Here is a 22,909-nt window from a genome sequence, read left to right on the forward strand (position 1 = left end):
TCTTCTTTCAGTTTTCCAAATATCCGTCCTTGGGCCTAAGGTAGAAATTAGGTCAATGGAGTCTCTCTATTATTCATCAACCAGCGAAAGAAAGTGTTGAGAAAAAAGATGAAATTTAATTTATAATATATATTCATGATACAAAGAATCCATTTTGGTGTTTCATGGGAAAAGAATTGAGTTTTTGAATGGTGGTTGATAAAGAGCTTGAAATTACTTAACATGTCCAGTATGACCTCAGTACGGGGTGCTGTGCTGAGGATTCGTTCAGCCTGTGTGCAATACCAAATTCAGCTACAGTGACAAAGGAAAACTCACTTAACAACCGTCTCACTTAGCAACAGAAATTTGGGACTCAATTGAGGACTACCTGTGTAAGCATTCTCTGAAAATGAAGAAACCATATGAACAAGAATAAAGAAAGCGTGGAGGCATTAATTCGATACTCTGCAAGCTTGTGAGTATGCTCTGGATACTATTTTTATGGTGAACTATGGCTGTGAGGATTGCCTGCATTCATATCCCTGCAACATTGGGGTAAGCAGCAGTAAAAATGGTAGGTTGCTTAGTCTGTCAGTGTATCAGTCCTCTTGAACAGCTGCTGTCCCCCATCATTTCAGTAGCTGGAATAAAGATGCAGGCAACTGTCTTGCTTTTCATGATACAGGCTTATTAATACTGACCTTGAATTGTGCTTCTGGGGCCCCTGTAATGATAACCATCCTCTCAGTGGCATCTGGACTCTCAGCTGGTGCAATCTGCAAGTTACAGAGAACACAACAGTATATAATAAATTTATTTTTCCCTCAGCTTTCAATTAATGCTTATAAATGTAATACAAAACCTTATGAAGCAACTCTGAAATTTAAAGGACACTGCTGTGGATTCCATTACACTGAAAACAGACAACAGACTATTACTGAAAATCTAGATTGGTTCTTGCATTCATCTCTGGATTCTTTATTGCATCTAGTTTTTTTTTAATGCAATTTTTGCTGTGTTTTGATTTTGAATAGCAATTTCAATTATAAATGGGAGCAACTGAAAAACTGTTCTTTTTTAACAATACGGATTCTATTCTGTTTCTTAGAGTGACCAACAACAATTTCTGGAATCCTTCTTTCAAAGATAGACCCCTTGCTCAAAATAAGGGGGAAAAGGTTCCACTCTTCCTTCACTGGTGATAATAACCTAAGATAGCTTTTTCCAACATTTATATATTTTGGACAGCAATGAAGATCCTAGGCATTATCTCAGGGGATGGTGGAAATCATAATCCTGTAATAATATAGTATGAATAATTATTATAGTATGTAATAATTACATCTGAATACTAGTTGAACCAGATCAGCCTAAGAGAACAAAGAAATGGGAGAGAGACCATTTTGCAAAAGGCAAAAGATTTCACATCAAAACACCCTGTTGGAATTCAGCAAAGTCTTCAATTTTTTTCTTAAGGAAAATGTCTCATTTCTCAATTTCTACCACAGGAATGAACTTCAGAGTGAAAACCATATTAAAAATATAATTACTTGTTAAATTAGCAATTTAGTAGTTCTATACAGAATGTATTCAAATACGTTCAGCAATAGTTTTGGTGTATCATAGGCTGCAATCCAAAGATATCATGAGTCTAATTTAGGGGATTCATTCAGAGATTACTTTGATTGGTGAAACTTTTTTGCTGTTTTGCTCATGTAATGTAGGACAAGTCAAGCCCACTCATCAGACAGTCCCAGAAGTAACTTGAGTCAGTCTCATAATGAATCACTTCTTAAATACACTATTTTCCTGTATACTCATCCAGATGTCTTTTCTCTATCAGTCTACAGTATTTGAAGGTTGGGAGAAAACGATTGCCTTCTAAAGAGATGTCCATAGCTAAGATCTGCAGTTATTTCTCCAGAGAATTCTTTCTCACTGGTACATTGTTGTTTGCAGTGGTCAGTAACTTAACATTACACAGAGGATAGGTAGGAAGCAATTGCAATTCATAAAATGAATGAAAAGAAAGGTTTTATATTTTGGTGTTAATAAGGTATAAAATGGATAGCTAACCTGTGGATTACATTTCAATATTAGCTAACATTTGTTCAGTCTACCAGTCAGTCAATTCTGCCTGACAGTACTATTATTGTTATTTTTGGGGGGAGGAGGAGGGAGAAACCTTCTCAGAATAATACTGTATATGGAAGCCCATGAAAGGTTTTTGGAAAGTACTGCTGTGTTAAGATAGTTGACAGGTGAGAAAATACAGTAGCCCACCGTCCTAAGTAGGTGTGCATTAAAAGGTATACAAAGAAGGAAGAATGTGAGCTATATGTGAAGTAAGTCTTCCTTGCTTTCTTAGCAATTTTGTTTACAATTTAGCAGACAGATATGTGTATATGTATATGTTTGTGTTTTGGAAAGAAAGAAAATGGCAACCAATCGGTTAGGAGAATGCCCAAAGACACAAAGAGATGCAGAAAGTGACTTGGTCTTTTTTAGACAGCAGACCTGGGAGAAGGTTGAAGAACTGATGATTGAGTCTCACCACTTCCATCAGGTTGGCAGCCAAATGTAATTAACATCCTTACTTAAATCTAAATAGGCATAGTGTTTGTAGAAATAGATACACATACATAGTGGAGAAATAATTAAATATGAAATTCTTGAAAAGATACATATATTTCACTGTTACATTTACCAGCTTATCACAAAAGCTGCAGGAAGGCAGTAGAGCGGGAAAAACAGCAAATGTGTTTTTTAAAGGTCTCAGAGGAATACTGCTCTACTTAAAGAAAGTTGCACTGCTGAAATAAATATTTATTATCTTGTTTGTTACAGCAAGAAACAAATGTTTGCAAGAAAGTTTTTGTGAATAATGTTCAAAATGTCATGACAGTGAATCCTGGGCCAGATAAGTTTTCAATGTAATATATTTTCATGTAACTAAGCACTTATATCTTAAATTATTACAGAAATGTTCTTGCAGGTACATACATGTAGCCCCAGCATCTAAGGTTCTTCTCCAAAGATTGCCCAGCTCTTAGAATGAACTGGCTTTTTGCAATTCCCAGTATCCCTTTACTACTTGGTCATGCATGCTGGAGCTGCTTGTTCTTTAATATTTGAAGGTCAATAAATTCCTTAGACATGGTTAATTATTTTTCTTTACTTTTTTTAGTTTATATCCTGCCTTTTCTGCACAGCTGAAGACAGCTTACGTGGGATCTTCCTTCATTTTATTCTCACAAAAACAACCCTGTAATGAAGGTTAGGCTGAAAGAGAATGATTGCCCAAGAGCCGTCTTAGTTGACAGTGGATTTGAACTGCAATCCAGCCCCCTCACTTTCTGACCAAAGTTCAGTATAGGACTTTGATTTATGTGATGGAAAAAACAAAACATAGCAATAGAGAAAAGAGGGTGATGGTACCAATCGCATATCTTACCTTGATTGAAGCACCTGCAAATCTTGCCAGCTGTTTAATGTGTTGGCCCTTTTTTCCAATAATGGCACCTACTGCCTGGGTTGGGATGAACAAATTCACCACTTCCTGTTCTGGCAACTGTGGATAACAAAATGAGACATAATGTACTTTGGGAGAAGACAGAGTTGATGATGATTTTTTTGCCTCCCAACTTGTACACTTGAAATGATTTGCATGCAGGAACAGAAAAAAGGAGGAAGGAAAGCCAGCTTGTTAATGTCAAATACTGCTGGAAAAAAGCAAATGCTTAGTGGAGCTTCAGCCTTACTTCATCTTGAAGAAAATTAAAAAGATGTGGGAAAGAAAAAAGACTATAACATGGTTCCTGTATTCCTTTATCATTCAAATTTCTGTTACTGCAATCAGTAATCCCACAGCACATAAGATGTTATAAGAAATAGACTCTCAAGATATCCTAATGACTCTTTAATGGCTACTATACAAGGTTCTACACTTAGAGAATAAGTATTTTACAGTCAGTCAGTACACATTGTCCTGTGCCATTTTTTTCTTCCCTCCCCCTTGCAGAGCAGAGAGTTTGCATAAAGAAGCTATCTCTTCCTGAGCTGTTTTTCTCTGTAGTGCAGCACTTACCGAAAAGGTGCTAACTTCAAGTTAACAAGCTCAGCTTTGTGATTTTAATTAGCTATCTGGCAACTGCTGCCTGTAACTGACAAGAGTTTAGTCACTTTCCCGTCTTTGGCTCACAGTTGCAAACATGCTAAGCAAACAGCCAATGATAGTGTATAACTTTCAATGTGTATTTCTCATTGGGTGTCTGCTTACTGTCTTGCAATCCCTTCCTCTTCAATGAATGTAAATGCAAAGATTAATTTTCTTCTTGCTAATTATCCCAGCACTGAGATAAGCATTCCAAAGGGTGGGGTAGTGAGGAAAAAGAGTTATAAGATTTGCCCTTTTATCCAGTTTCCTCATGGGTCAAGTTCTGGAAAACTTCCTTGCCTTTTAGGTTGGCCTGGCAAGCATGTACTCACAGCTCCATTTGTATGAGTTGTGGACGCTCGCACGCAAAGCTCCATTTATGAAGTTCCATTTGTGCCAGCGGGGGCCCTCATGCTTACGCATGAACCTCCATTTGTGCAAGCCCATGTGCGCATGGCCGTTGCTTGTGCAAATAGAGTTGCACCCACCTAAGCGCATCTGCCATCTGCCTATACCTTCCCCCCCCCCTCCGGGCAGGCCGGAAAGGTTGGGGGAGAGCGCTGCTATAAAGCAAAAAAAAACTGGAGTAAAATAATAAGCACAGTTGCAATCACACAATTATCCACTTAGTGATCACGTCAATTAGCAACTGAGCTGTCAATCTCAATTGTGGACTATGTATAGTTCATTACTTCTTTTACTGATTTTATTGTAATTTCTGCTTATTATTGTAAACTGGCCAGAATAGGGCATACAAGTTCAATAATTAATAAATTAATAGTAATTTTAATGTTTTTTTCTGAACCACCAAACGTTATTAGAAGTTAGGTGGTATACAAGTGTAAATAACACAATAACTTTCTCCAGTCACTGAGAGTCATGAATACTAAGTACTATGCCAGGCTATTATTGAAAGGATAACAGCAGTGATGACAATATGAAAGCTTAGCTCCTCTACTTTTCCTATGTACTTTCAACTTTGGTTGGAGAAAATCCTTTGAATTTGAACTCTTTCTATAATAGAAATGCATACCCGGAGATGTCAGCCTGTAAAGCATCACTAAAAGCATTTTCTAGTTTATATTAAGACAGAAGAACTGAACTGTAAATGAACAAAAGATCCCAACATACACAGATACAAGCAGAGTGGAAAGGCTGATAATTCACAGCTCTACCACTTTATGAGATGAAGAAAAGAATATAAAACCAGTGGTCTTAGGGTCCCACTTCCAGATAAGTATATACAGTTTTATCTGAACATGCTGGAATGCCTCCCAAGGATCATCATTACTAAAAATGAAATATACAGCAATGCATAAAAATAGGACAGGAAGGGAAAATTTGCCATCTTTAAATGTCATTTCTCAAGAAATGACGATTTCCCAATGGATTAATTGAGCAAGGATTTATATATTACTAAACTCTGATTCTTATAATCTTTAACTGGCCCAAACGGTACACCATAGGTCAGTAATGGCGAACCTTTTAGAGATCGAGTGCCCAAAAATTGGCCCCGTCCCATTCCATCCCCTGCCCCGCCCCACCCTGCCTGCCTGCAGGGCCACTCACTGCCTCCAGGGCCCGCCACAGATCGTCCAGGCAGCCCAGCAGCGCCATGGTGGCCACGCCCTCTGCCCGCGCCCCGCAGCATCAACTGCGTGCAATGGGGCATGAGTGCAGAGTCTTGTCTACACTGCCTGGCTGCCATGTCCTTGGCTGTGCTGCTCCGCGTGGACCACACTCAGGGGCAACTCTCCTCCAGGGGTGCTGCTGGTGAGGGGGTTGCGGGGGGAGGCAAGGCTGGGGCAACAGATCGTATGCCCACAGAGAGGGCTCCGAGTGCCGCCTCTGGCACACGTGCCATAGGTTCGCCACCACTGCCATAGAGCAAAACCTTTCAATCGAGATACCTCAAATGAGCTAGTTTATAGAATGTGTCTAAAATCCGTGACTCCTGTGGAATTGAAATTTGGCAAATTTTATAAAACATTGTGTAACATAAAAATTATCACGAAACACTTTATGGCGTAATACAAAATGTCAAAAAAATATTTCCTGTGCTGACATCTCTGAATGTATCCCAGCTTTGCCAGTGAAGGCAGTACTTTGGAAGCTCTGTCATTGTTGAAGGCATTGAGGAATCTGGTAAGGGAATATCTCTGAAACAATGCCCAAAGGGGTCATGGGTTGTCTAGTAGTAATAAACAGCCCTCCCAACTGTTTCTGACCTTCGCTATCACTCTTAGCCAATACTGTCAGAAAATTAAAATTTCAAAAAAAAAATCTAAAGGAGAACACATTGTCCACTGCCACTATAGAGCAAGAGGGACCACAGTAGCATTAGGGTCATGAACTCTAGGCAATAACAGAATTGTATCAAGTGAAGCTTTCCGAAGCTCAGAGATTTAGCTCTTGATCTCTGCCGTTGGTGAAGATTTTGTCTGCTACGTAATGGTATGGGCCATAAACAAGCAGTAGTGTGCATAATATAACATGCAGAAAAACCCAGGTTCAATCCCTGCCATTATGTGTCTCATAGAACTTTTCCGCAACCTTGGAGAGCCACTACCAATTAAAGCAAGTAAGACTGGATTAAGGCCAATAGCTGACAGTACAAGGCAGTTTTATATGTTCACGTGGTAAAACATTACCAAAGTAGCAAAACTATTCTATGATAAATAGTGCTTTGCTAGCAATTGTCCTGAGGAAAACTATTTCCAGCAATTATTATGAGACCACCGTGCTTCTATGCTTGATCTTGACTGGCGAGCCGCCCATTAAGACAAAGTGCTACAGTTGGTGTAAGTACCTCCAGAACTGTAAGCAAAATGTGTAAAGCAAATACTACATGCAAGGACAGAGAGGATCTGCTTAGTAGCTTTATCACACAGCTAAATTACTTTCTCTAAACAGCACTGGGTGAATCAATGTTTAGAAAACTGCTACAATGCAGAATCATCTGAAGGCAGCCTAAAAGCCTGCAAAGCAAAAGGCGGGCATGATACAAAGCAAGGTGCATGAAAGGGTGACATCCAGACAGAAGAGGATAATGCACTTACGGAGTGCAGATGGGGATATGTGCCAGTCAGCGAGGCTCCATTAAGGCCCGAAAGGTATGCTGCTTGGCTCTACGGCAGGAAAAAAAGTGACAATCAGTGGGGACAGGCCAGAAGTCAAAGGTGTAAGTACCAGGAAAATGTATGTGAGGGGCTTTTTGGAGAGATGGTGGACTGAACCCCCAAAACCTCTTGAGAACCTATTCCTCCAGGTTCTTGCAAAAAAAGCCTTTTTGTATCTTACAAAACTGGCCTCTGTATCAAGCTGAGCTTCCTCAATAACATCTCCAGAAACTATTTCCTTTCTATTTTATGCCTGAACCCAACCAAAAGATAATGTAGTTCTAATTTTATATGCTATTGCTTAAGATCCATTAAATGGCTTCTATTGTTTCATATATTGATTTATTTTTATAATTGCATATTTGTACTACTTGTTTCACTGACTTGAGTTCTCTGTAATTTTGGTTATTATTGTCATAGTTGTGAACCACTGTACAATCTTTTAAAATTAAATAACATATGAATCAGTCTTATGCTGAATCAAACCACTGGCCCATCAGTGGTAGCAGTAGCTCTCCAAGATCTGTCTAAGATTCTTTTTCATTGGGGATCCCTTGGAATCCTGTGTATATACAAAACAAGTGCCCCACCACAAAGCAACTGTATCATTCCCTCAGTATGAGGCCAGTGAAAGAAAGGAACAGTGACTTTTAGCATAGGAGAACCAGAAATGGATGATGAAAATCATACTACTTTGCGTGGAATGACATACTGATAACCAAATAAGAATATACATTTCCCAAATCTATAAAGAAGGTTTTGTATGTTTTGTTTTCAAAATTAAGCTCATGCAAATCAAAAAGTATCCAGCAACCTTTCCTCTACAAAAAAAAAAAAAAAGGACTCAAAAGACACTCAGCCACAAAAGGCAAATTCTCCCATGATAGCTGGCTTTCAAAGAGAGGTGCTAAAGAAATATGTTGTTTTATCCTTGTTTGAAAGTCCTCTTCACTAGATTGAAAATAATCTGAGAGATGGAACTTTATTACTACCATCTGTGAAAATCTTACTTTTAGTCTGTTGCAACTGAATCTGCTGTTTCTCTCCAATTACAATTGGAGATTACAATTGTGTAAAGATAGTATGTAGTACAAAGCTGACATTTCCCTTACAGATTAAAACATGTTCTTATACACAGCCAAAGAAAGGAGGAAAGCCCAATACTATTATAACCCCTACTTCCTAAAAAGAACTGAAGGCCAGCATATCAGCAACCAGCCTAAGCATTTGAGACTCTTATAGAAAAGGAGTCTTGGCAGATAGGTACCCTTCCAAATAAACACTGAGGTACAGCCACGTAACATGTTTATTTTCTAAGATTGCCTACGGGGCCTTTCTGGAGCCCAGAACTATTTTCAGAAGCAAAGATGACACTGAACTTGCTTTATTAAAAAATGGGTTTTTAAAATGTATGTATGTATGTATGTTATATATGTATGTTATGTATGTATGCATGTATGCAAAAAAAAAGTCCATCTGGGACAGGGAACTTGGCAATCTTCAAGTCACAGGTCTGTATACCTACTTGCAATTTGGGAACCATGCTGTGGGCTATATCTACAGATGGACATGTGTGTCTACTTACGGCAAAAGGGTTGTAGGGAGCAGCAATAGCAGGTCTACGGGCTGCAGCTCCTGAGGGAAGCATGGATAAACCTGTTGAGAAGATGCCCAATGCATTGAGATTAAGTCCAGGGATGAGATTGGCTTGTTGCTAGAAAGAAACACAAGGAAAAATGGAATAAACAATGTAATCTGATGGAGGGGGAGGGGGGAGATTAGGCTACAGGACTTTTATTTAGCAAGTTCTGGAGCATCTGAGGTTCACTTCTGTCTTCATTAGACCTTATATGATTTATAATTATTTGGCTTTGACAAAGAAAACACATATACACTAGGACAGGAACTTACATTGATTGCTACCACGTCATTCTCATAGGCTTCCCGCAGTTTGTTCATTATCTCTCCTTCAGCATTGGTACAGGCCTCAATATTGCCCTTCACAGTGATGGTTCTTTCAGGGTTATAAATGGTTAAATCCTGCAAACTGAACAACCACAAAATAACAGATGAATATCCTTTCAATTAAAAAAAAGATGTATAGCCAGCTCTAAAATGTGGTCAATAGGGCAAGATTGTCAGAATGAGTCTTTTTAAATAAAATCCAAGCAGTTAAATTATATTGCGGGTGGGTGAAACCCAACAAATTAGGAAAACACCCTATTTATATTTAGGCAGAAGGCAACAGTGAATGGAAGAGTTGACGTTGGAAACTACAAGCCACCAATAATTTTATGAAGTGTTTGAGTTTATAATTAGAGACTTTGAGGTCTTTAATTTCTGACTGCTTGAATCACACTGAATGGTAGAGTTGCTTGTGAACTAAAGATTTTGAGAAATTCCATGTGCAAAAAAGACAGGTTCCTAGGCTACCTATTATATTAATGAATCACTGATTTTTTAAGATGAACTTTGTACTGTTCCCAAACCCGAAACAGTGACATTGTGTGTTGAAGAAAGGGAATCATTTAGCATACATCTGCTGTAAAATACTTCCCACTGTAAAGATTACCACTCTAGTTTTATTATTTTCAGTCATTTTAATTAGTACTAACTACTTCATTACAGAGAGGTAAATAGACAGATTGGTGGGTGGATGGATGGATGGACTGGAGACAGTGATGAGACAAAGGCAGGAAGACAATGGTTGTTGGAAAGCAAGCCTTCATCCCTATAAATAAATTAGTATTATAGAAGTATAGTGCTATTACGTTCCTTCATTTAAGGATATTTCCCTGTTTCATTCATTCTTTCAAGCAACATAAATGTGTGGTGTTTTACTGAGATATTATGTATTTTATTTTTTATTTAAAAGCTGATGTGTTTTATAAATTATTAAAATTTATATAGCCATTCGTGTACTAAAAGGACTCTGGGTGGCAAACAGAATTAAATATGCCATGCAAATTTATAACTCAGTTAAACATTAGCACTATAAATCTACAATGTTTCCGGGCTCAATGAAATCTAGATGTCTCTCTCTCTCAACTAGGCTAAGGCAGTACATGTCAGTTCTGCTTAGAAGGAGGGTGAGCAAGCTATGGATCTAGAGTGCACCATGCACAAGACTAAGAAGTAAGAGTTGTATCCAGCTTTTCCCAATCAGGTGTCCCCTAAAAGTGCTGGACTACAGCTTCCATCATCCCCAGCTAACACAGTTATTTGATGTTTTGCATGGGGAGAATGGGTGTTAAAAGTCCAACGTACCTGCAGGGTGTTAGGTTGGGGAAGGCTGGTCTTGCCTGATGGCAGCAACATTCACTGGTACTCACGGAGAAATAGTGATTTTGGTCCCTGTATCTTGCTCAATTTTCTTCAAGTTTCTTCCTTCTTTGCCAATCAATCTTCCAACCAAGCTGTTGTGTGCTAGGATTTTCAAAGGAATATCTTCAGCCCTGAGAAGTATGAAAAACATACAAAAGGTCGAAGAAACATAGGGAAATGCATTTCCAAAAATTTTCCAACCAGATTTTTGGGAAAAAAACAATGCTGGACATTCCATCACCACCTTCACCCAATACTGTAAACCAAGGAAGGGGGATCTGCTGTTAGACTTCACAGCATGAAAAATCAGTTTTCTAAAAACTAACCTGTATATTCTGCAATTAGTTAATAGCAGAATAGTATCAATAAGCAATTTTACTACAAGAAAGTCATGTTGTTGGGAAGCAGGAGGTTGTCTGAGATAGACTTTAAAAATTAATGGAGATGTGTTGTTCTAGGGAGTTTAGATTTGGCATTACTCCAACCCACAAAAAATTTCCTGATGTGGAACTTTTCTGTTTATTCTAGTAATTTGAGTCAGTGGAGTATATGATGAATACAGACAATGGTGCACAGTTTAAAAACAAGAGTAAGATAATGTGATTTGCTATTCAACTTACGTTAGCATTTCTCTATACCACAGGTTGGCAACCTGCAGCTCCGGAGCTGCATGCAGCTCTTTGAGCCTTCTCCTGTGGCTCCCAGCCTCCTCTGCCATTTGCAAAGAGAGACAGAGACAGAGAGAGGCACTTGTGCTTCCCTGCTTCCTTTTCTCGGTATAAAAGCTGAAAAGCTTTTTGGGTGGGGCTCCTCCCTTTGCTGCATCTCTGCAGGAAGCAGGAAGGGCAGGAGAGCTAGCTAGCCAAGCTATGCTGACTCAGGAATTCTGGGAATTGAAGTCCATGAGTCATAAAAGAGGCAAGGTTGCCTAGCCCTGAGCTTGTTGGAGAACAGCTTGAAGCCAGCTTGCCAGGTGAGCAGAAGATCGGAGAGAAGGAGAGAGAGGGGGGGAGGGAGGGAGGGGGAGAGAGAGGAAAAAGAGAGAAAGAAAGAACGAGTGGGGGAAGAGGACTGGCAGACCAAGGGCAGAAAGAGAGGGGGAGAGAGAGAGAGGGAGACCATTTTGCGGCTCCCAGTGTTTTGTTTTTGGTGGGAAATAGGTTCAAGTGGCTCTTTGAGTGTTTTGGGTTGCCTACCCCTGCTCTATACTGAATAAAGTAGCAAACTTTAATAAAACAAGGTGGACACACATATTTACTCTTTAGAGGTATCTTTATCATAGTCTTACAGAGATATTCAAGTTTTACTTTGCAATTGTTCAGATCCATTTAGCTTATGGTTATAACTTGTCAACTATTTACTTGACTCCTAGTAACTTCTTCCTCCATTATCACTGCTAGACTTCTTAGCTAAATTTATACTGGTTAATCTATTCATTTTTCAAAAGATTTATAAAACTGCCCCTCTTATGCAGCGGCCCAGAAACAACAGTAAAAACAATAAAAATAGTAGAAAAACCATGTAACATCCAAGACAAAAATGGCCAAAAAGATAAGGGCGGGGAAGAGAGCGGCAACATATTACAAAGGCAGTTTTACTTAATTGCTTTACAGTGATACAATGGCAGCAAGTTCTCTGCTCCAGCAAGATCTTTTCCATGTCATAAACTCTCTGTGTGTATGTATAACAGATACACAAATGAGCCTTTTTGCCTAATCATGAGTGAAAGCCTTTACTGTTCAACCAATCTGTCTGCATGCATCTTTAAGTGCATTCAAGCACATGTGTATTCATTATCTCCTACAGATGCAATCTTTCCCAACGGTATTATTCTCTGACAGATAGGGACTTTGCTTTCTCGTCCCCATCTGAAAGTGGTTTCTAGTTTTGTGATATTCAGGCTTCCCAAATAATTTAATTATTTAAATTTAAAACTCATGTTTTATAGCAAACAAATTTCCCTGATAGGTGGAACATTATGAAGACCAGGCCAGATCATCCTGTCCAAACAGCAAAGGAATATCAATTTATTTATAATCAAAAATATGCTAACCAAATTCTTTTTGAGTATATCCTATACAAAAATTGTATTCCCTTTCTGGCTAATTTTAGGGTGCATTTTTTTCTGGTTTTCTTCAGAGCTTTTACTTCTCCTGTAGCTAAGGAAAATATTCACAAAGATTATCCAGTAAGAATGGGAAAGAAAGTCTATATCCCTTACAGTTTTTCGTATGTAGTTTTGATAACTGGTTTCACATAAATGTTGTTTGCTATTTACAGTTCTAGAGATCACTTTCCTCTTGCATATTTTTTAAAAAAGAAACATTTTCATTTTCCACCTTCTCTGGCAACATCACAAGAACTACTTACGATTTTGTTTCTTCAGCCTCCTTCTGCATAATATCAAGTATCATGCGACATGCTTCCGAACACCCTTCAGGGGTGGCATGAATGGTTATTGGTTTCTCAGCAGCACCAGCATTTTCTTTCCGATGAATGTCTACCCTGCAGCAACAGAGTGCATACAAAAAAAATCTGCTAGGGATCAGAGGATGGTGCCTAAGTTGACACCTTGATAAAACAAGCAAATAAAAAAAAATAGTATTACAAGGATACACAAAACTATTAATTTGCTTTCAAGGCTAATGCAAGGGAGGTATTAAGACTTTGGAATCAAATAGAATTGGTTTGCATGTTAGTCCAAAACTATTGCTTTGTAATGGTGTGAATTTGTGTGCTCCTTCCTGCACTTTGACTTTCTGATTCATGACATATCATATTTATTATTATTATTATATTTGAATAGCATTTACTGATTTGCATCTGTTGTCCATAGAAACTTGTTCTTTTCTCAAGTTCAGAAAATAATTTGTTTAAATGGAATCTAGGGTACATGAAGGGGAATGAGGAATACATAGCTACTTGTCTATGGAGATTCTCAGTCATCCAGGTCATAGTTATCTCAAAGATGCTTTTTTACAAGGCAACTGGACTTCCTTGTTTTTCTTTGAAGATGTTTCAAAGACGTTTCAAAGCTGAAGTAGCTTCTTGGATAAGATGCGAAACGTCTTCAAAGAAAAACAAGGAACCCAGTTGCTTCATGAAAAAGCACCTTTGGGACACAGCTACTTGAGTCTGAATAAGATACCCCTTTAATAGAAATCAGGGAAGGGATAGACACCTCCTCTATACTTTAATTCAAGACTAGTCAGGCCACAAGGACCACAGCAAAGGTTTTTTGTCCTTTGTCAAATGTGTGGGTGCCCTTCACAGGCATTTACTGACTGTAAGAACACATGCTTTTCTGATATTGATACAATTTACATGTACTGAAAAGCCATTCATTAATATTAATCTTGGATTGTAAGTGACCTTTCAGAAAAGAAAAAAAGAAAGATCTTGTAAGGCTTCTGAGAGGCCAATGCATATAAAAATGTAAAACTGATTTTCTCCCATGGCTGATTGGTTATGGCCGATTGTCTATGATCAATAACAAACAAAAAAAGTTCAATCAATCAATTCCAACTTCGCGCGATCTTTTTTTTTTTTGCGAGAAGTTGGAATTGATTGAACTTTTTTTTTTTAAGTCCCAGAAATTTCTTTTGTTTGTGGGACTGCACACAGCGGCGAAGGAACGCAACGGAAGAATGTGTCAGAGCTGGAAAGAAGGTTAGCATAGAAATGCTTTGGGAAGGGAGGGCATCTGGGCAGTGGGGGGTGGGGCAAGCTTTCCAGCTCCGGCGCGCCACCTGTCACTTCGGTGGCTGTATAGGCAGAGCTGCGAAGAGGGCTTGGAAGAGGAGTGAAAGGGAAGAGGGTAGGTAGGCAGGTGAGGGGGATCTGTCTCACACTCCCCCACTTGTTCTACGGCCACTTTTGGCCAAGCCATGTCACACCCACCAACGCTGCTGGGAAGGAGGGATGGGGAGAAGAGGAAAAGTGGCCGAGTGAGAAGTGGAGCCATCCTGGCCAGCCAGGCACTGAAGCGCCACCAAAACCAGCAGAATCTGTGTGTGCACCTGCCACACACTCACCTACATCAGCCATGCTCTCCACGCCTTGATCAGCTGAAGCACGCCGTGGAGAGTGGAATGAGCATGTGGCAGGTAGGCACATGGACTCTGTTGTTTTCAATGGCACTTTGATGCCTGGATTGCCCCACTTCTCTCTCGGCCGCTTTTCCTCTTTCTTCTCCTGGCTCCTCCTTCCCTCGCGCCGGCTGCTCCACTTTCCATCTCTACATTGCAGCACACATTGCAGCCCAGGATCCACTTTGGCAGCAGCGGAGTTTGGGGGATGATGAATCCCCATTCGTGGCATGTCCGCCAACCAATTGCTATGCCATCTCTTGGGAGGGCAGCGCTAACTGCCAATGGAGCAGCAGGGAAGGCAGAAGACAATCCCGCCCACCAGACTAGCCTGGCGGGCATGGGGTGGGAAACTGAATGGTGCTGAAAAGAAGCACTCAGAGCCTCCAGGAGCCGTGGGGATCTGCATGGGGCCTCTGCAGGCGTGCTCCTGTCCAACACTGCAACGGGTTTATGCATGCGTGCATCAATGGCTGCTTAGACATGTCTGAAGTGTGTCATTGAAGTTCTGACTGCTGGGCAGGACCTCTCCCAACAGAAACTTCTTCCCCATTTCCCTTCCAGAGCAAATTGCCTTTGCATAATCAAGCCCTGCAAGATTGTGGGAAGCACATGCTTGAAGCAACACGCAGCCTCTCCCTGTAACAAGAATTGCAGGCAACGCTGTTTATAAGAGATCAATGAGACTTTCTCTCAACGGCAATATTGATGATGAAGGTAAATGAAAAAGCAGTTTCAAAAATCTTCCTTCCTTTCACCAAGTGAAACCTGAGTCGCCTCCCAGACATCTCAGGATGCCCAGCTTTCTTTCCCGCTCTTCCACAGAGGAAGAGAAAGCCGGCAAAGCCTGCAGGGCAGGGCAGATCACCTCCGGAGGCTGCTTTGGGGGAAGGGTGAGAGAGAGAAACTGATGGTTGATGCCCTAGCCAGCCCCACCCCTGCACAACCGCTGGATTCCCGGATCCAGGGTAGGGATACAAAAATGCAGCCTCTTCTTGCCTCCACCCCCGGCTCTCTTAACATTCAGGCCAACTCGCAACAGTGGCACCAGCAGCAGGCCTAGGCAGAAGGGGGGGGGGGGAGAGGCACGTGATCCTGTCTGCCAAAAACAGACGGTAGGACTGAAGATATTGTTAGACTTAATTAGAAAGCTAACGTGGAGATGAAGGATCATAGTAATTCCACAATAATTTATACTATTTATGACAAAGTGGGAAGCATATTTTTAATCTCCAGTTAGTTGAAAGTATTTTTCTTTGAATAGTAGAAATCATTCAGAGGTAGCTGAAAAGGAGCAGAAAAAATATCTGGAATGGGGAAAACGTGCTGGGTTATAGTAATATCTCAGAACAGATAAATAATGCCTGTTGAAAAACAAGATAAGGATAAATATTAGCAAGACTACAGTAACTATTAAAACATTCCTAAGAATTTGTACAAAACACATCAACAGTGAGTTAAAGGGCTTTTATACAAAATAACAAGCTTTTGTCATGTAATGCGCATACGAGCTCACAGCTCATTCGGTCCAAAGATCACAAGCTAGGGACACAAGGCTACAAACAACCTCTATAGAAGGAAATTAAACCATCTGTGATACTTACTTGGACTGGGTTTGCTTAGTAAGGTTCTTTATGGTCAAGCCCTCCTTTCCTATGATGGCACCAACAAATTGCGTGGGCACCAGGATCCGTAGTGGGAAATCGAGCTGTTTGGGCTGTGAGGAGCCCCCAGGGGAGGGGCCCTGCTCCCTGGAAGAGTGGCCCCCACGACGGGATCGCTGAGAGGGCTGAGGGGAGCTCACCTCATCATCTGGGATGTAGGAAATCTTGAAGGAATAGTTCTCAAACTGGTGACCACTAAGCTTCTCAATTGCTCTAGAAATACAAAGAAAGGAGTGGAGACAATAATTACTATAAAAAATGTTTACTTCAACACACCAGCCTCTGTAAAAACCTGCCTCAACATGTGGCATCTGCATATGAAGGTCCATAATCACCATCCACCCATAGACCCCAAATAATTATATAAATAATTTTAAAAAGAAAATCATGCCAATAACATTCCTGGTTCTCTAGTTGGCATTTGTAATACCACCAATACGACAGTTCACTGAGGATATTATTAGACTTAAATAGAGAGCTAAGTTTGAGATTCTTTATTTCAATATGCTTACTAAAATAGATGCATATGACATGCCTAACGTATGTATGCATACCTCAATCCTAATGGTTGACTTCACCTTTTGGAAATCACTAATACCATGATAAAACACAGAAGAATTTTGAAATATTGAACATTCAAAATCAGAACAAGAATCTAAATTATCTCAGTGTGTGTGTGTGTGTATGTGTGTGTGTAAAATTATATATTATACAAGTGAGCATATGATTGCAAAAATGGATATCTATCAGAAGCCAATTTATTTAAATCTATTTAAATGGCAATTTTCATGTTTACAATTGTAATCCTGCCTTAGACATAATTTTGGCTGCCATATGCTTTGAAAGTACAGAATTAACACATATAGAAGAAAGTATCACAAGTAGGTTGGGCCTGCACATTTCTTTGAAGCAGGGATAAGCCTGATCTGGAACAAAGGGACTTGAATGAGACCCCATTTCCCCAATCTATGCCTCTCACCTCCCAGATGGAGCACTTACCTTACAGGGGAAGATAAAAGGTGTTGGGATCAAGCAATAATTGCCTTTGCAGGCATTCTTGTTTCTATCACCAAGTGCCATCTATGTCTTGGTCATTCCACATTTTACTCAAGCAGTTCATGCAGAACAACATAGGAAGTGCAGATTCCCTACTTCATACTGTATGACTAATGGCAAATAATAATAATATAATATAATAATAATAATAATTGTAAAGTTGGAAGGGACCTTGGAGGTCATCTAGTCCAACCCCCTGCTCAGGCAGGAAACCCTATACCATTTCGGACAAATGGTTGTCCAGTCTCTTCTTAAAAACCTCCAGTGTTGGAGCATTCACCGGTTCTGGAGACAGGCTGTTCCACTGGTTAATTGTTCTAACTGTCAGGAAGTTTCTCTTTAGTTCTAGGTTGCTTCTCTCCTTGCTTAGTTTCCACCCGTTGCTTCTTGTCCCTCCAGGAGCCTTGGAGAATAGCTTGACACCCTCTTCTTTGTGGCAGCCCCTGAGATATTGGAACACTGCTAACATGTCCCCCCTCGTCCTTCTCTTCATTAAACTAGACATACCTTCTCAATTGCAGCATCTGCCCCCTGGAATACCATCCATCCTAGAATTTATCTGACTCCTATACTGACTGTTTAAACAAGCTTTGAAAACATGGTTCTTTCCCCAGAATTTGGTTGAAAAATGGTGGAACCTCTGTATTTCTTCTTTTGGTTGTGGTTAGAATGGGATTTCTTATTTGTATCATCTATATTTTATTAGTATTTTTATTATAGCAATACCAAGCACTTAGACTTACATACCATTTCACAGTGCTTTACGCCCTCTCTAAGCGATTTGCAGAGCCAGCATGTTGCCCCCAACAATCTGGGTCCTCATTTTACCGACTTTGGAAGGATAGAAGGCTGAGTCAACCTTGAGCCAGTGAGACTCAAACTGCCAAACTGCTGGCAGTCTGCAGAAGTAGCCTGCAGTACTGCATTCTAACCATTGCGCCACCCGGGCACCAGGCTGTCTTGATACAGGGCTGGATGGCCTACAACAGTGATGGCGAACCTTTTAGAGACAGAGTGCCCAAACTGCAACCCAAAACCCACTTATGCATTGTCAAGTGCCGGGTGGGTGTGGCCCATTGGGTGGGTGTGGCTGCAGTGGTAACAGCAGCCTGGGTGGGACTAAAAAGTTCAATCAATCAATTCCAACTTTGCAAGATCTTTTTTTCCCCCTGTGAGAAATTGAAATTGACTGATTGATTGAACCTTTTTTTTTTTTTGTACACGGAGGCGGAGGCCTAAAGTGAAATGGTTTTATAAAACCCAGCTGAAAGGCCTAGGACTGGGGCAACGGTGCGCGTGCCCACAGAGAGGGCTCTGAGTGCCGCCTCTAGCACTCGTGCCATAGGTTCGCCACCACTGGCCTACAACTTGAATAAAGAAATAAAATAAGCAGTAACATCTACTTCTCTCTGTTCATCTTGCACAGAGAATTAAAGTGAGCAGGAGGGAACTAGGGGAAGAACCAAATCTTGTTGCTTTAAGTCCCACCCCAACATGTTTCTGTATGCTGCAGGAAGCAGCTTTTAGTCTTTCTGAATGGTAGTTGTCCAGCCCTGTCTTAAAATGGAAAAAATCTGGTAATGTTTCAGACTATCTTCAGCAATTTGGTTAAGAGACTTTCACTTCACTGACAAAACAAAGATTCTTCTGTCATCTATTTTTAAAGATACATTAATCAAAATTCTTTAATTATGAAATCAAGAATATGGACTGCAGTTTAGCTCTTTCAAAATATTATATGCTGAAAAGTCAGTGATGCATCTAAGTGAGTGATTTGGTAAAGGAACTCTATATAAAGCAAAAGAGGCAGAGATATGTATTGCATTTCCAAAACAACATAGAAAATAAAAAGTTGATAGTTTAGTATACATTGCTGATACAAGTTATTAATAATTCTAAAAAACAAATAATACACTTGATTAGAAGACAGGGCATGACACAGAATAAGCAGTTCTATACACCTGTCTCTGAATGTGGATCCTGTTTGTCAAATCACTGCAGTAATTAGATGTATTAAATAATCGCTTCCCTTTAATTGCACTGAGTGGTTTTCCATAGTTACCTTAAACCTGTTTATGTATTTTTCTAAAGCACAGATTAAACAAATGTATTTTGTTAATGCCTGAATAGCAGCTGCGAATTATTCAACAATATTGTGTTACAGAGCAGCAGTGCTTTTTTTGTAATAAAAAAAAAGGTGCCGGAACTCACACATGTCATACAACCCGCCTATAAGGTTCCATTCCAAAAAGGTGTTGGAACTCCGTTCTGGGCGTTCTATGACAAAAAAAGCCCTGCAGAGCTGGTACTGTGTGGAATGACTGTTTATAATTTATGAAATCAAATATATTCCAAGAATTATTAGGAATCAGCAGAATTAATTTTTGGCTTACATCCAGCTACATGATAGTTATGATTAAATGTTACTAATTTTTAATTATAAGGGGTGGATAATTTTAGGATGTGTAGTAGGTTAGGTGGCAGGGCAATAATATTTTGAAGAAATAGTAAGGGACTTAGAGATATGATATAAACAGGCAATGGCTGAAATGACTGTGGAAATGAATGGCACTGTTTTGTTTGAGTATTTTGGAAGCTGTGAAGAAATGGTGGAAGATTTCTTCCTCTGAAGGATTTGCTAACCTGGAAGGTCATCTTGTGTGCTGGTTGTTAAAAAGGCTGACTGCCAGCTGTGTTAGCTCTCTGTGTAGTGGCAAAATGAAATGAAGTCCAGGAACTGACATATGAGCTATGCTTAGGTCTAGAATGGCAATGGAGGCTGCAGTGACAGGATGCAATTCAATAATTGCCATTGCTCCATTCAGCTGGAGCTAAGGTTAAAGTTGGCACAAAAAGGAAGACAGAGGTCAGTCTAGCAGATGAGTAGGGACTAATCTAACACAAAGATCCAGAATATGAGGCCTTGATTCACACCTGACTGGGAGCCTCCAGTAACATCAGCATCTCAAAGTTGGTTGTATCAACTGTGAAGAAGGAGCTCAAGGGGTGCAAGTTGGACTCTAGTTTTATTTGGCTTTCTAAAAGTCTGAGGGATGCCTAATCTAAGGTAAAATGTAGGTCAGACATGAGGCTCTTGAATGGTGGACATTGTGAGAGGTTGCTATGTTTGGCTTTTCCTAATGTTGTGATTTTTAGGATACTGGAATGAAAAGAGGATATATGGAACAATGAGTGAGAAAGAGTCAAATAGATCACTAAATTGTTGGCCACCCAGGTGATTGGTGAGATTGTGAGATGGCTACGTCCTCTTGGAAATGCAGGGAATGGATTTAACCCTGAATTTGCCAAGATAATCCCAACTGGGAGATCAGGCAAGTGTGCTATACCTGGCGAAGAAAAATTGATAATTTTGTGTTGATTTCCACTTCTGGCTTGTTGGCCCTTAACCCAAGACCTGGTAGTCAAATTACTGGAGATCTTAGCCTAAAACTGCTGAAGGTAAATACAGAGTCAGTCTGTAAAAAGAGTTTATCAGCTTAATAGTTGATGAATGGATGGACTTGTATTATTGAAACCTGATCGGACTAGATCAGCTGCTATTTATTACCCTGAGATCTGCCTTCCTAAGCTTGAGATCCTACAGTAACCTTGATAGCAAAGGTGGTGTGTGTCTGTGTATTTGATTTATAAAGATATCACACCTGCAACAAGGCACTCTGCTTTTGCAGTGGTAGGATATTTTATTTCTGTGATACAGCAGGTTGTAGAGACAAGACAGGGAACCCATAGGTGCTGTATCTAATATCAGGGCTGATGTTGGAATCACCCAAATTTCTGTGTCAGGGGATTTTAATTTTCATGCTCTTGCATTTTAGTCTGGTAAGTTCAGAATTTCATGACTTCCATGGCAAGCATGGGGTCATCCTAGTAATCTCTGATTTAACATATTGAACATCATCTTTGCCTCTAAAAAACTATAAGGTGATCTGGATAAGCAGGGCTAGCTCTCTCCCATGATGAATTTATCTCTGTCCATATGATACAAAGATGATACCTGGGACCTCTACAAGGCTAACTGATCAATTAGGATGGTAGAACCCAAGTGCTTCATAACTGGATGGATTCTAATTATGGAATTTCCCACCTATCTGCTAAATAGATCCACTAATTTTTGGTACGCTGTTGTCATCAGGAGATGACCCTCAGTCTTGGTGTGATTTCTGGAGGACAACCTTTCTCGGGTTGTCAATCTGTTTCCCCTTTACTAAGACAAATTGGCAAAGTGTTGTCTCTTGAGGGGAAAGCCCTAAGGGAGCAGGTCCATGACTTAAGAGGTTTTTTTTAGATTCATAGACACTGCTGGATGGGCAGACTTGGCTAGTATACTAGTAGCAGCCCTGACTACTCTGAAATAGCAGCTAATATCCTCAGTATTGCATAGCTGGACTACTGCCACATGATCTTCCAGGGGCTATCTTTGAAGACCACCTTTAAGATACAGTTAATACAAAGTATGGTGGCTTGTTTACTGGTTAGTAGTAAAATTTTATACTTGCATTTCACACTGGTTGCACCTAAGTTACTGGGTGCAATTTTACTTTTCAGCTGGAGACCCAACCTTATGGATCCTCCAGGCTCTAACGCCGGGACTTACTGCGTCTATTACTATTTTCTGGAAGATAGTTATGATGCTGTTCTTCCAATGGTTAATATCTAATGGTTAATATCAGACATTATTTATTATGATTGTTTTATCATGTTATTACATTTTTTGTGATATTATTTCAACATCATTTAATTACTGATAATCTCAGCATAGATCTTTTAATTATTGATTTATTATTATAAACACCGGGATCTCATGCAGATACAATGGTATGCTAAATAAATGGCTTGCTCCAATGGAATTTGCACCATAATTCTGAGTATAGTTACTTAAAAAATAAGCTGTAGCATATGAAATGAAACCAATTTCAGTTGAATGAGAGAAGCTAAATGTTTACCATATATATCAGAACTATGTTTGAAAGTTTCAGACAAACTGGATAGACTCCAAGAAGGATTAATGAAGATGATCAAGCGTTAAGATCAAAGATGATCAAGGGTTAGAATCAATCTCTATAAACAGAGATTGAAGACTGAGAAAGCTTAACTGAGAAAGAAGAGTGAGGAGATATGATGACATTCTTTAGTTAGTTGGAAGGATGTCACTCAGAAAAAGATCAAGACATGCTCACTATTATTCTAAATGCAGAAAAAAAATTTCTTAATGTTCAAAAAAGCAGATTCCAACTGAGTAAGAATCAATTGCTTAGAAAGGTTGCAGACTCCATTTTACTGGCTATGTTGAACTAGAAGCTAGACAAAAATCTGTCAGGTATACTTCAATTGGGATTTCTGCACTGAGCAGAGAGCTAGACATGATGACCCAAATAGCTCTTTCTGGTTCTGTGATTTCATAAGTAGAACACAAACCAAGGTTGCCTATTCTTCTTCTATGAATACACATGAGATTGTACCTGCCAATCCTTTCCTCAGCACAGAATTCCTTTTTTCAAG

General features: G+C 39.7%; 1 protein-coding gene across 4 annotated transcripts in view; it reads right to left on the reverse strand.

Annotated features, from left to right (window-relative positions):
- IGF2BP2 (insulin like growth factor 2 mRNA binding protein 2) overlaps positions 1–22,909 on the reverse strand; it is a 78,989-nt gene that overhangs the window by 2,033 nt on the left and 54,047 nt on the right. For 3 of the 4 annotated variants that reach the window (XM_039356331.1, XM_039356334.1, XM_039356335.1), the window contains 9 exons: positions 16,274–16,546; positions 12,952–13,086; positions 10,590–10,712; positions 9,169–9,304; positions 8,843–8,971; positions 7,198–7,266; positions 3,437–3,553; positions 684–758; positions 1–35 (listed from right to left, as the gene is read on the reverse strand). The exon at positions 1–35 is cut by the window's left edge and continues 97 nt beyond it. In XM_039356331.1, coding sequence (XP_039212265.1) covers positions 1–35; positions 684–758; positions 3,437–3,553; positions 7,198–7,266; positions 8,843–8,971; positions 9,169–9,304; positions 10,590–10,712; positions 12,952–13,086; positions 16,274–16,546 — 1,092 coding nt within the window. The remainder of the gene's footprint in view (positions 36–683; positions 759–3,436; positions 3,554–7,197; positions 7,267–8,842; positions 8,972–9,168; positions 9,305–10,589; positions 10,713–12,951; positions 13,087–16,273; positions 16,547–22,909) is intronic. The other variant, XM_039356332.1, reaches the window with a different exon arrangement.

This window comes from Crotalus tigris, unplaced genomic scaffold (genome assembly GCF_016545835.1).
Source record: "Crotalus tigris isolate CLP2741 ecotype Arizona unplaced genomic scaffold, ASM1654583v1 scf7180000018824.943158, whole genome shotgun sequence".
Classification (NCBI taxonomy): Eukaryota; Metazoa; Chordata; class Lepidosauria; order Squamata; family Viperidae; genus Crotalus; species Crotalus tigris.